This window comes from Rutidosis leptorrhynchoides, chromosome 4 (genome assembly GCF_046630445.1).
Source record: "Rutidosis leptorrhynchoides isolate AG116_Rl617_1_P2 chromosome 4, CSIRO_AGI_Rlap_v1, whole genome shotgun sequence".
Classification (NCBI taxonomy): domain Eukaryota; kingdom Viridiplantae; phylum Streptophyta; class Magnoliopsida; order Asterales; family Asteraceae; genus Rutidosis; species Rutidosis leptorrhynchoides.
In genome coordinates, this window is record NC_092336.1 from 121280203 (window position 1) to 121293481 (window position 13279).

General features: G+C 31.4%; 1 protein-coding gene across 1 annotated transcript; it reads right to left on the minus strand.

Annotated features, from left to right (window-relative positions):
* Positions 1 to 2803: 2803 nt before the first annotated feature.
* On the minus strand, positions 2804 to 3498 carry LOC139904500 (kinesin-like protein KIN-14S). The gene is made up of 3 exons (XM_071886419.1): positions 3168 to 3498; positions 3032 to 3060; positions 2804 to 2949 (listed from the first exon to the last, which is right to left on the minus strand). The coding sequence occupies exons 1-3, from the start codon at positions 3415 to 3417 to the stop codon at positions 2866 to 2868; spliced, it is 363 nt and encodes a 120-aa protein (XP_071742520.1). The 5' UTR covers positions 3418 to 3498; the 3' UTR covers positions 2804 to 2865.
* Between the last annotated feature and the right edge of the window lie 9781 nt (positions 3499 to 13279).

Sequence of the window (13279 nt, forward strand, 5' to 3'; positions counted from 1 at the left end):
TAGTTGTATAACAATTAAAAAAAAGAAATTAGAATAGAAATTCAGTTTTTATTAAAAAACATGTTTCTATTTTTCAGAGTAGGAATCTGATTTTAGAAACCGGTTTTAAAACCGATCTCCACTTTAGAAACCCCTATACATAAGAATCGGTTTTAAAATCGGTTCCTAAACCCCTAAAAACCGGTTTTCATTTCCCTTTTTTTTGTAGTAGTGCGTATCGTTAACTAGACTAATAATTTTCGATTGTGTGGTAAGGTAATTATGCATCCTTCTCTTTTGTATTGGGCTATGATCCTTCATTATTCGATAAAGGTTTCCTTATCTTAATATTATTCGTTACTTTAGTAAAAACTAGTTGTGGAACCCTCGTTTCGCGCCAGGGGGTTCGGTTTTCAATGTATTTTATTGCGTTTAGTTTGTAAAATTATTTCGTGGCTAACGATGATGTCGTTGAAGCGCAACTCGAGTCGAAGTAAAAGCTATAAACCATCAAAGATTTAAATGTTATTTTAAATTAATAATATACGTGCATCTCCCCGCATTTCGCTATGAAGTTGTTGACTTTTAAAAATTTAACGCAATTAAGTCGTTATTTTGTGGAGAAAAATATAAAGGAAACCAAAAAAGAAAAAATAAAAAAAATTGTTATAACGGGTAGAGAAAAATATAAGGAAAAAAAAAGCCACAGTAAGCGAACCGAAAAAAAAAAGCTACAGTGATTCCGTTGCTACAGTAGTTCCGTTGCTACATTGCTAACGAGCTACAGTAATTCTGTTACTACAGTAAAATAGGTAAAAAGACGAAACTGCTCTGATACTATTTAATATGGTAATAATTAAGCAAACGAGGAGCACATCACCAATAATGTTATTGTGTGGTCGTGACCGTTGAAGACAAATGAGTGTCATTTTAATTACTCGTCACACGAGACACATTGGTAATTTCGGTAACTACTAAATGTCGTTTATAGCTATTATTAGTATTATGTAATATATACTAGTTTATAACCCGCGAATTCGCGGGGCTATAAAAAAAATACTTATACATGATTAATTACAGAATGTTGATGTTATGTTACGTTCAATGAATACAAAATAAATATTAGTTTTAAGTAACTATTTTGTAATATAAGAATACTAGATTTTAAGAGCCCGTGCATTGCACGTCAGCTCTATAAAATAGTAATTGAAAATGTTCGTATTAAGACCGATTAAGCGTATGATACATTACAAATTTACAATAAATGTAAAATGTCATAAATGGTTCTAAAATTTCGGCAAAAACATAAACAAATTCGACCTTCTACGGAGAAGTTAACACAATTACGTTCACTTTTAACTGTTTTCCTACCAACATCAACCGAAAAACAACATGTTGATGAATCGAAGATAGTTTTAATCGAAGATAATCACGGTAGCTCGTTGTCCATTATTGTTGATTGTCTCACAATGCACCATTAAGGTTCATAAAGGGAGCCCGTTATTGCTAACTGTCTCACAATGGAGCTGTTCATTCATAACATCAAATATAATATAATTAATATAATAACAAAATTGGATTACCATATGAACTGTAAGTATATTCATGGTAAATTTTTTTAAGAAAAAACCTCAAGTTTTTTAGAAAAGAAAAGGGTTATGAGTCAACCCAACTTGTTTTGACCCATAACAAACATTACTTGTTTTCTTAACCCCTAACCCACCCATTTTGCTACTTCAAGTGAAAACACTCAGAAACATCCATTTACTTCATTGTGTGTATGTATTTATAGACATCCTTACTTCATTATTAGAAAACTTAAAAATTATGGACAAGAGAAGAGTTATCGGTCAACATGTAATATAAGTCAAAACCTAACAATTTTCAACTTTTGAGCCCGCAAAGTAGGACGGAGAGTCATTTTGACACTTTAGACTGTGTATGACACCAAAATTGATTGATGCTCCAAATCATTATTCAATGTACCCGAGTGACCCAAAATCACTCCACAATTCCAAAAACATATTTTAGACATGTTGGTAATTTCAATCCTCGAAGTTACTCAAACGGGTCATAATTACACTTAATATTAAACGGTGGTAAAATATCATGTTGAATATGTTGAAAAATATCAAATCCAGTTAATACCATGAATAATGTGGTAACAGTTTTAACTGTATCATGCTGCACACATAAGAAAATTATTCAGTATAATATTTTTAGTGAAATTGTTAAGGGATTTAAATAAAGTAATAGTGCAAGTCAAAAAAGTTACTCATTTTAATTTATTGATGGTATAATTTTTAGTAAGATGGGAGAATTGACGAAATAACAGTGAGTTAGCCTTGTTTTATTAGAAAGCACAAACATATATTGGTATACTACTAAGACTGAAGCAAACTAATTATAAGGCCAACATAAGAGTCAAAGTCATAATTGTATCACCTTGAAAAGGTTATCCAAGGTATTAGTCAACTTTACCATGACTGAAGATCCACCAACTGCTCTTGGATGTTGCTGTGACTTGCACGTGAAACCAGGAAGTTCACATATATCTTATCAAGCAGTCAGAGGTGTGGTAATTGGCTAAACTGCAAATCAAGTTTTAGAAAAGTAAGCACCCGAAATAGAAACGGATTAGCCCTTCAAGATAATCTACCAATAAACCTTTTACAAACCTTTGATGTCATTCCCTTAAAATACCAGATAATCACTTTAAAAACTCACAAACAAACACTTCAAAGAAAAATAAAAGTTGACATCAAACGGATCTTAATACCCGTTAGATGTAGATATAAATACCATTTACAAACAATCAAGTGTCTTGTAAACAAAACAAAAAAATCCAAGACAAAGAATGAAGGTGGCAATTATGACTATAATTGTTCATACGCAACTTTCAAAAAGCTTCCTAATTAGATGATCTGAACTTGTAGTAAGTATTTGACGTGATAACTCTTCTTTTGCCACCTGTAACAAAAGATCATAAACATAAACTCACATAATGAAAGTGAAAGATACATATATTGAATCCATCAAGTACTAACACTACCAGAGGTGAAGTTTGGGTGAAAACAGCATCTGCATACAAGTTACATACAAGTTACATACAAGTTACAAACAAGTAATTATAAACAAAGAGAATCTTTAAGATGCATAAACGAAGTGATCACATTATCTGCAATTACCTTGGTTGTCATCAGGTCTAAATATATGATCAAACTTGAATTGCTTTTTAGATGAATCAGTACCAACTATCTTTATCTCATTTTCCTGAGCAGATTCAAAGTCAACAACCGAAGTGCATCCTTTAGCAATCTTGTCACTGTTTAACGGTCTACACCGACAATAAACCCTAATGTTTCCTTTAAGTTCAATCACTTCATTGTACAAACGTCTTCTCTCTGAGCACTCTAGATGGCATCTATTTTTCAGCATTTCAGATTCTTCTTGATACTTTTTCTTTATTTCACATTCTTCTTGATACCTTTTCTTTAAAATTTCATGTTCCTCACCTTATACACCCACAATATAATAAATATCCAATTAAATAATGTACACCAAATACTATCAGCAAACAGGAAGCAGAAGAGAAAAATTACCAAGATTTTGTATAGCAGTAAGAGCTTCAGAGCCAGGAAAAGAATCAGCGGTTATACTTTTTACCTCATTGCAAAGTGATATATGTTCTTGTCTCAAAATCTATAACATAACAGATGCAACATCAATTTAAATTAGTAATCCGTATAAAAGAAACCTTATTATCACTCAAATTAACCAAAAGGATTTGTGAATTATACCGTCATACTGTTGCTCAATTTCTCGAGTTTTTTTATTATAGGTAGGGTTTGATGTTCTTGCTCGGAATGCATTTCACTGTTACTTTCAACATCTTCTGAAACTGAAAACAGAATATGAACAAATCCGATCAGCACTATTAATCGACAAAAAAAGTTACAAAATACACTTAGGGTTAAGATACTAACCTGCATCTGAAATTGGGGATTCTGCTAGGGTTAGATCCGGCTCAAGTTTTAATAGCTTCATATTCATAGTTAGAGATTCCAGTTTTTGAGTTTTATCTAAGATTGAAAATTACATGTCAACTGAAAATAAAATTCAAACAATACAAACCCTAAATTATAGGCGAAATCGTTTATCAAGATGAAAGATTGGACATATCATCAAGCTAATGGGAGCGACATATCATCATAATCAACGTGAGTGACGGATCGGATGAGTACAAAATTTATACCATTAGGTGCTTAAAATTGTAACGGATAAATTAGTGGTAGTAGCGTGGTCGAATGCTGCAGTCTCCGGCCGTCTTCTCCGGCGAAAAGGCTGAGGATTTAAGAGAGAGAGAGAGAGAGAGAGAGAGAGAGAGAGAGGGTGAGGGGGTGGCGGTTTACGAAAACAGTGTTTTTCATCCGTCCAGGTGTAATTTCATGAGGAGTAAAAGAAATAAGAAGTATAAATCTAAAAAATCCACGTGGAGTAAAAGATCTAAAATGTAGGGTAGGGTGACACATCGGATTTAATCTCTACGCTTTGTAAAAAGTAGAGATTATGCGGTGATACAAATTCAAAATGTAATAAAAGAACACTTAAACTATTTATGAATGTTACTATGTAAATAATTATATGAATATTTAATATTTAATTTCCTGATCAATGGCTAAATTTTTTTGTCATGCTAGCACTTTATTAAACAAAAAGCAAGAACATGCACCTCTAGTCTAGAGGAAGTGCACTAAAACACTTGCAAGCAATTGACCCATGACAAATTGAACCCCATACACACCCAATCCTATTACTTCAATACACCATCTTTTTCTACCAACTATTGCATTGCAGTTTTCGGATTCATACGCTACTGTTCAAATGAACCAAAAACCTTATTGATCCTATGTGCTATCCACAAATGAGAGGTGATCTTAGCGCTAGCAATTACATCCTCGTTAAAAGTTACCCTTTGCCTTTCAGGTGTACCATGTAAAAGTTTATTCTTCTATTTCCTCCAAGCAGGGGCGATTTTATGAAGGGACAAGCGGGGCAGCCGCCCCCAGTCGATTTGCAATTTTCAGTGTAAAAATTTTGGATTTTTCGACTTTGCCCTTGGTGGATTTTTTTTTTTGCCCCCAAAATCTACAAATTTTGCCCCAAAACCTTCAAATTTTGCCCAAAAAGCTCCAAATTTTGCCCAAATATCTCCAAATTTTGCCCCCAAACCTTCAAATTTTGCTCCCAAACCTTCAAATTTTGTCCAAAACCTCCATAATTTAGCTAAAAACCTCCATTTTTTTGCCCCAAAACCTTCATATTTTGCCCAAAAAATTTGTTACGGTTTTATTATTATTATTTTTTTTTTTGCCCTCAGTGAAAAAAATCCTGGTACCGCCACTGCCTCCAAGACCACCCATCGGGAGACGATGTGAAAATTAGAACCCTGCACATAAAATCCTCCAACACATCCAATTCATTCAATGCTCTGCCACACACATTTGATCTCCAATTCCAAGATGGCAAGATCTGATAACTCCACTTGAAGCATTGGTTATACAATCTGAAACCGATTCCTCATTGTTAACGTCAAACGCAAATAACCTTGGGAACGTCGAGCGAAGGTTTCTGTAAATCAGTTCTCAAATGCCATTTGGCAATTCTGAACCGTTTACTCTTAAATCAGTTACTTTGGTTATGTTCTATCTCAAAATGATTAAAGGATTAAACTATAACTAAAGCAGGGTTATACATGTTGAAGCAAATGTATTCTTATGCAAACGACTCCCCAACTTTCTTTTATGTAACACTTATAACTTAATTAATGTTTTCTTTCAACGTATAACGACATTAATGGTTTCATTTCAATAGCTTTCATTTCAATAAATTTCTTTACATAAAAGTTAAGAATTTTGTAATTTATTAGCAAACCGAAAAACATGGATATAAATGTAATCTAGTCTTTCTACGTTTTATATTCATATAAGTTGAGCTACTAAATAGTTAAGAAACTTGAGTTTACCTTCTTGTAGGAAACACGAACATATACATTGTCTCGCATTAAACCAGCCCACCGAACTATAAAATGTGAAATATTATGATAGATATAAGTGACCAAATAATCAAAAATCCCAATCCTAATTAAAATAAAAAAATAAAAATAAATCCGTGCCTCTAAATCTTTTCAAAATATTGACAAGAAAATTTTTGGAGTCAACCTGAAGCGGTATCAAAAACTACCCAAACTCTTACTCATTACCAATCTCAACCCATTACCAATCACATGACCTGTCATTTTTTTTGCAAGTCTAAAAATGAACAAAAATAGGTTAGGAAATAACATTGCTTAGATAGATACCTGTCCGTTACAATCTGCCACTTTCAACGTCAACCGAGTCCATAGAAACGTATAAGACGCTAAACACTTTTGCAATGTAAGAAATTATTACAAAAGTATGTCTGCAATCCACATAAGATGATATGAATACTTTCAGCTAGCTATAAATAGGAGTTGTACAGAGATATTTCATTCAGAGAGGGGGATTTAATATGGTTATTATGCACTCACTTATGGTCACTTGTGATATATGGGTGAGATTATGCCATAATGTGACATGACGATCCCACAAAAGAATACGGTAATAGTGATTTTTACATGATCCATAATGAACAATTTTAAATTGGCTGACTGGAAAAGCATAATAAGGGTAATAGTGATACTGATTTTAAATACATGTATCATCAGCAATCTATCTTAATACATGTATCTTTAGCAAATTCCCTTATCCATTAGTCGGTAATAGTGATTTTAAGGTCAAAATTTTGATTTACAAACGGAGTGTTATGACCTGTTTGACCCAACACACTTTAGGCTACTATTGTGACCTGTTTGACCCACTCCAATTTAAATAAAGAAGAGATCAAAAAATGCATATTCACAAATCCAGGTTAGATCAAAAATCAAGTATTCTACCTTCTTTCTCAGCTGACCCGTCATTTGCAGCTTCATCCTTTAATCAATTAACTTCAACAACACCATCCACAACATAATGTATCTGCATTCAAGTTTTAAGAATATCATTTAGTTAGCATAGAATGTATTATATAGAGCATATTATAACCTACTGATCGAAATGGCATTGGTCTTCTTCCAATAATCTCAGCCATCATGATCATGATATCAATAATGAGAAAAGTATAGATCTAGATATTTTGCAATAATATATAAATTATGTCAAAGAAATCAGCATCAATCAATGTTGATATGCAATTGTTGTAGAGAATCTCGGAAAGAAGATCAGTAAGGTCAGTTATCTTCCTAAATCCTAATTACATCATACAAATGGCATTTCAAACTGAAACATACAAGCAAGTAAAGTAAAATAGTACAATTATGATTGAACAATCTAAAACATTGATTGATCCAACCGTAAACAATTTCAAATTTAAAGTAAAAAAAAATGCATATGTAGACAAACCATTTTTTGCGAACTTGTGAACCCTAATCGTTGGTTGGCTCTAGATCAACATAGGCACGAGGGACGTTTTTTCCAGTTCTGGTTTCACTCAAAAAGGTGTTGAATGCATCATCACCTCCTTCAACAGTTTTGTCAATTGACCAATTATCATCAGGCTGTAAGATCACCTCAAGGCGTTAGTAAAACGTCCAACATTAGCATGAATGCTTGCATTATACCTTATAGATTGAAGATTTAATTATCTTGTGATATAGACATTATAAACCAATACATTCACATCGCAACTCACAACTTTGTTTTATAACCAAAGTTTTAAGCACCAGAATCAATAAAATTAAACAAACATTTTGTGGAATAAGTAGATTAAAACATGAATTTACCAAAACCTAACATATTTTGAATTCATAAATAAACAGAAAGCCATAAAAAGAAAACAATTTTAATTGAATGAACAATCAATTTCTAAATAGACAAACTCTTCAAAATCTCTTCGTATAATTCATAATACGAATTAAGAGTATTGAAACGAATAAAGAAATCTGTAGATCCCTTGGAATGTAAACGAACCCACATCATCTTTCAAATTCATTATAAATTGGAATATAGAAATGAAGCTTTGAATCAGGAAATTAAATATTACATCTCAAATGTACCATGGTTGTAGATATCTCTGCAACTATCATCTCCTGCAGCCTCTCCTAAATTTGGAAGATTCAAAGCTATCTTCTGAAGCTATCGCCTCGCCTCTCCTGAAATTGAAAGAGCGCTGCCGTGTTTTGTGAAGTTCAACATAGATCCGTACTTTTTCATTAGACGCGGTTAGATTAGAGGGTAGGGGTAGTTTTGTCATCAAACAAAAGATGTTGAGGAGAGAGACAATTGTTGAGTGATCAAGCAATCTAATGGTTGTGATTGAAAGGTGCTATTTAATCCAATGGTCCTTGTTTCTCCATTTAAAATTTTTGAATGTTGATTAGCTAAAATCAACTTTGTTATTATTATATATAATATATAATATAATATAATAATAATAATAATAATATAGATATAGATTCTCCCGTAGATATAATAATTTTGTTTGAATAAAATACTATTTAATATTTATTCATTATACTTCAAAATTTATTTATTAGAAGAGTTCTGTTACTATTTATAAGCCAAAATTTACTTAAATATTAACAATTATATTAATATTAATATTTAATAAATTAACTCATCTTTATATTTACTTTTTCATACATTTATTAATTACAAACTTTTAATACGGAGTACAAATAAAAATATGAACAAATTACACCGGTAGTACCTGTGGTATGTACACTTTTGCACCGATACACCTAAACTTTTTTTTTTTGCACCGTTGATACCTGAGGTTTTATTGAATAACGTATGTGGTACCTCACACTAACAACCGTTTACTCTGTTAATGTGTAGGGTGTGTGGTTTGCAAATCTAAAAAAATAAATAATAATAAGGGGTAGAACTGGATATTATTAATAGTATGGGGACCAGTTATACAAATTACTAAAAGGTATACAAATTACAATAGGGCTGATATTCCAGGCACTCCAAATTACTAAAAGACCGACTAATTATGCAATGTTGATGCTACTAGTTTTCTCACACTATTTGTTGTAAATGCATTATGATTCACTTTTTAGCATTTTGTATTTTCTGGATCAGACAATTTTTCTGATACGGTTAAAACTGAATGTATGGGTTGACATGTGTACTGTGCAGTGTGCACCCAATTAGCCATGACAAATGATTACTTTAATAATTTGTACATAAGATCTTTTAAGGAAGTACTTATCTATTGTGAATATCAATTTTATATTAAGTTCATTAATCACATGCATCTATAAGGTGAAGAGGAACTGTAGAAAATCTTAACTAACTAGCCATAATTGATTCTTGTTCTCATATGAAACAGTTATGTGATTTTGGATTTGCACGAGCAATGTCAACAAATACAGTTGTTCTACGGTCAATAAAAGGTATATATAGTTTTAATACCACCTTTGCATTAACTATCACAATTCTTTAGACTGTCTTCTTACCTTTGTAAGTCTGTTTCAATAAAATGATGCTACATTTGTATAACTGGTCCCCATACTATTTATAATATCTAGTTCTACCCCTTATTATTATTTATTTTTTTAGATTTGCAAACCACACACCCTACAAATTAACAGAGTAAACGGTTGTTAGTGTGAGGTACCACATACGTTATTCAATAAAACCTCAGGTATCAACGGTGCAAAAATAAAAGTTTAGGTGTATTGGTGCAAAAGTGTACAAACCACATGTACTACCGGCATAATTTTTTCTAAAAATATTGTGTATTCACTACATCTACACACACATGTAAGGCTAATGTGTCCGTGGATGTTGAGTCTTTTACCTAGGTAATGTGGTGATGTACGATGTCTTATGATATCGATCAGGCTCTAGTTTTAAATAAGACCCGTCTGATGTCTGGGATGAATTTGGGTTACTCGTCTTTCTTTCTTTCTTTCGGGTAAAGCTATAAGGTCTACGAAAGTTAAAAGGCAAGTTAATTAAGTTCATGTCTCAGAATATGAAAGCTAGCAATTGTGGCATAGAAGCTCGACTATTTATGAATGGGGGGATGGCTCGACTCTTAGGATGTATATCGTTTCGATTTCTTTTTTCGCGGTTTTTGTTTGCTTTTGAAAGGTCATTTTTTGTTTAGCAGTTGGGTTAGTTTTGTGCATTGTATGGTAGTGATTTTTTAATTCCTGCTATTTGATTACTGACGCTTTTGTTTGTTTTGTTTTCTCGTATTCTCTTTCACTTTTGATAAAAGCTCCTCTCTTGCATTTTTTATAAATAATAAATAGATAAATAAATATACCCTTATTATTATATTATATCTATATACTAACAGCCGTGACGGAATCCGTCATTTCAGTTATATTAGATTGTCTTTTTGAGTTTGCGTTCACACTACAACCGGTCCCTCAACTTCGGCATAACTTACACAACGCCCCCGCGAGTTTACACTTTTTCAGGAGTAGAAAGCGTATGTGACGACCCAAAAATTTCCGACCAAATTTAAACTTTATCCTTAAATGATATATATATATATATATATATATATATATATATATATATATATATATATATATATATATATATATATATATATATATAGATATCTTACTACGTAATAAAATATAATATTAGCACATATTAAAATAGATATAAAACAATTTGATTATATTTAATTTTCTTGTATTAAAAATTTAAAAATAATATTATTTAATATATTTTAATAAATAACGAGCCGATAATTTAAAGAATCAAATGACCAAAACACTCAAATGAATAAGTTATATTTCAATTAGTATAATTATTGGTGAAATAAGTCTAATTGTTGATAAAGGTACGTGTCGCGAAACGTAAAGTACAAGTTTTCTAACCGTACGAAAGGACGTTCGAAAAACCGGAACCGGTATGTAAGTCGAGCGGCAACGTACAATTCATCGGTGCTAAAATTACAAATCAACTATGCACGATAATATAATATAATATTTAATTAATTTTAAAGATTAAATATATTATATATTAAATATTATTTATAAAATGTGTCGGTAACAAGAAGTTAAACATGAGTGAGCTGTATATGAAGTCATGCGATCGCATGAAATATCTATATAAACCTCGTGCGATCGCATGAGGTGCCAGGACTGAAAAGTTCTATAAATTGCGATCGGATTCAGTTTTAATCATTCACTTATCCTTTCACCTACAAATCACTCTCCGTATGAATATATAATATATTATTATTATTATTATTATTATTATTTTTATTATTATTATTATTATTATTATTATTATTATTATTATTATTATTATTATTAATAATAAGATTAATATTATTAATCTTATTTTTATTATTATTAGTATTATTATTATTATTATTATTAGGTAGTATACATAAAATACTACGACGAGGTCATGAGCGAGTTATTTCAAAACGTGTTTCACGAGCGGGATAGAGCTAAGGAAATTATGAGTTATATCTATGGAAGTTATAGGTATGGTTCGGGGGTGTAACGACCCTTGATTTTCCAACGTTTATTTATTAATAATTGTTATTATTAATACTTGTGATTTAACGAATGTATTTTATTATATTTACTCGTTACCATGATTGATCATACATGACTTTTGAATGCCCGAAAATTCCTTGTGACATACGTACACTACACGAATAATATTTTAAGATATTATTTACATTCATGATTAAGTTTTATTAATCATTTTAATTAACTATGGTTACTAGTTAATTACTTGGGCTTTATTGGATTAATTTGTTAATTAATGGAACTTGGGCTTTTATTTGTATTAGTGGACTTGAAAGCCCACCCTACTTCTTTAATGGACTTGTTAGCCCACTCAACTTAACTAAATGGACTTATTAGCCCAATTACACATGTAAGTATCATTTAAGTTACAACTAGATGGATTAAATTCAAAGAGAATCTAGTTACTTGTTCTTTCCATAAAAACACTTCTAATATCCGTCTTTTTAGACTTTTACATGCATTGAACTAGTGGACTTTCTCCTCCTCCCCTCTTGGATGCAAACCGTCACCTTGGGGGTTGTATATGGCAGAGTTCTTTTCATTTTACTTGTTACTTCTTTCACTAAGCTCATTTCACTTCACACACACTTACTTGCTACTTCCATTTCTCTCCTTTTTTTCTCTCCATTCTTGTAAGTAACAAGGCTTAATTTCTCTTCCTTTTTCTTCACTAAAACCGTATCCTAACACCCCTTAAATCATCATTCTTTGTTGTTGTTTGTTACTTGTTCTTGGATGTTGTTAGTTACTTGTCTTGTTAGTTGTTATTTACTTGTTACAAGAATCAAACTACCTAGTTTAATTCTTCATAATATCTTGTATTTACAAGAACACACAAGAACTTAACTTACTAGTTATGTTCTACATTTATTGTTTTAAAAGATTGTAAGTTCATGAGTTAGTATCATACTTGTGTTCATGAAGTAAACTTAAAAGTTTACTTTCTTAAAGATCAAGCTTTGGTTTGAATCTTTAAAGTATGAAACCCATGAACTTATTACTTGTTTATTTAGTTTATTTCTTTGTAATATGCACTTTAATTTCATGTTTGTTAGTTTAAATGGTCAAGTATTACAAGTTAGTCTTGATCTCATACTTTCTTGAACTAAAGTTAACTTTGAAAGTTTAAGAACATGTAAGTAAGCTTTCTTTAACTATAACTTTGTACACTTATGTTAGGTCTAGACTTTTGGGTCTAGGATCTTCAAGATCTAACTAAGAACTATGTTCTACAACTTAAGATCTTGATTTCATAAGTTTACTTTCAAGTTTGTAACTTATTATTAGTTTTAAAGTTCATGTATGTGTTAGATCTAAGACTTTGATATAACTTTGGTTCATCAAACTTCATACAACTCTTAAGTGAGTTGTGCAACATGTCTTAGACTTACACTTGTGTCATAATAGTCAAAACTTGGTTAATATTACTTTTATAGTTCATGTATGTGTCGGATCTAAGATTTTGATGTAACTTTGGTTCATCAAAACACTTGTATAAGTCCAAGACATGTAGCACAACTCATTTAAGTGTTGCAAGTGTTTTGATGAACCAAAGTTACATCAAAGTCTTAGATCCGAATGTGACTCCCCGTACTAAATCATCATGTACGGACCATCAACAACAGGATCATTACAAGGTCAAACACTATATGCTATTTTGAAATACGTTTGCATTCATGATAAAAGGTGATGTCTTAACCAACA

Excerpts from the sequence above, each read along its gene's own strand:
- LOC139904500 (XM_071886419.1), bottom strand. The coding sequence starts at position 3,417 with ATGCTGAAAAATAGATGCCATCTAGAGTGCTCAGAGAGAAGACGTTTG. Across the intron at positions 3,061-3,167 it reads TAGACCTGATGACAACCAAG|ATGCTGTTTTCACCCAAACT; the intron begins GTAATTGCAGAT and ends ACTTGTATGCAG. Across the intron at positions 2,950-3,031 it reads TCACCCAAACTTCACCTCTG|GTGGCAAAAGAAGAGTTATC; the intron begins GTAGTGTTAGTA and ends CTTTTGTTACAG.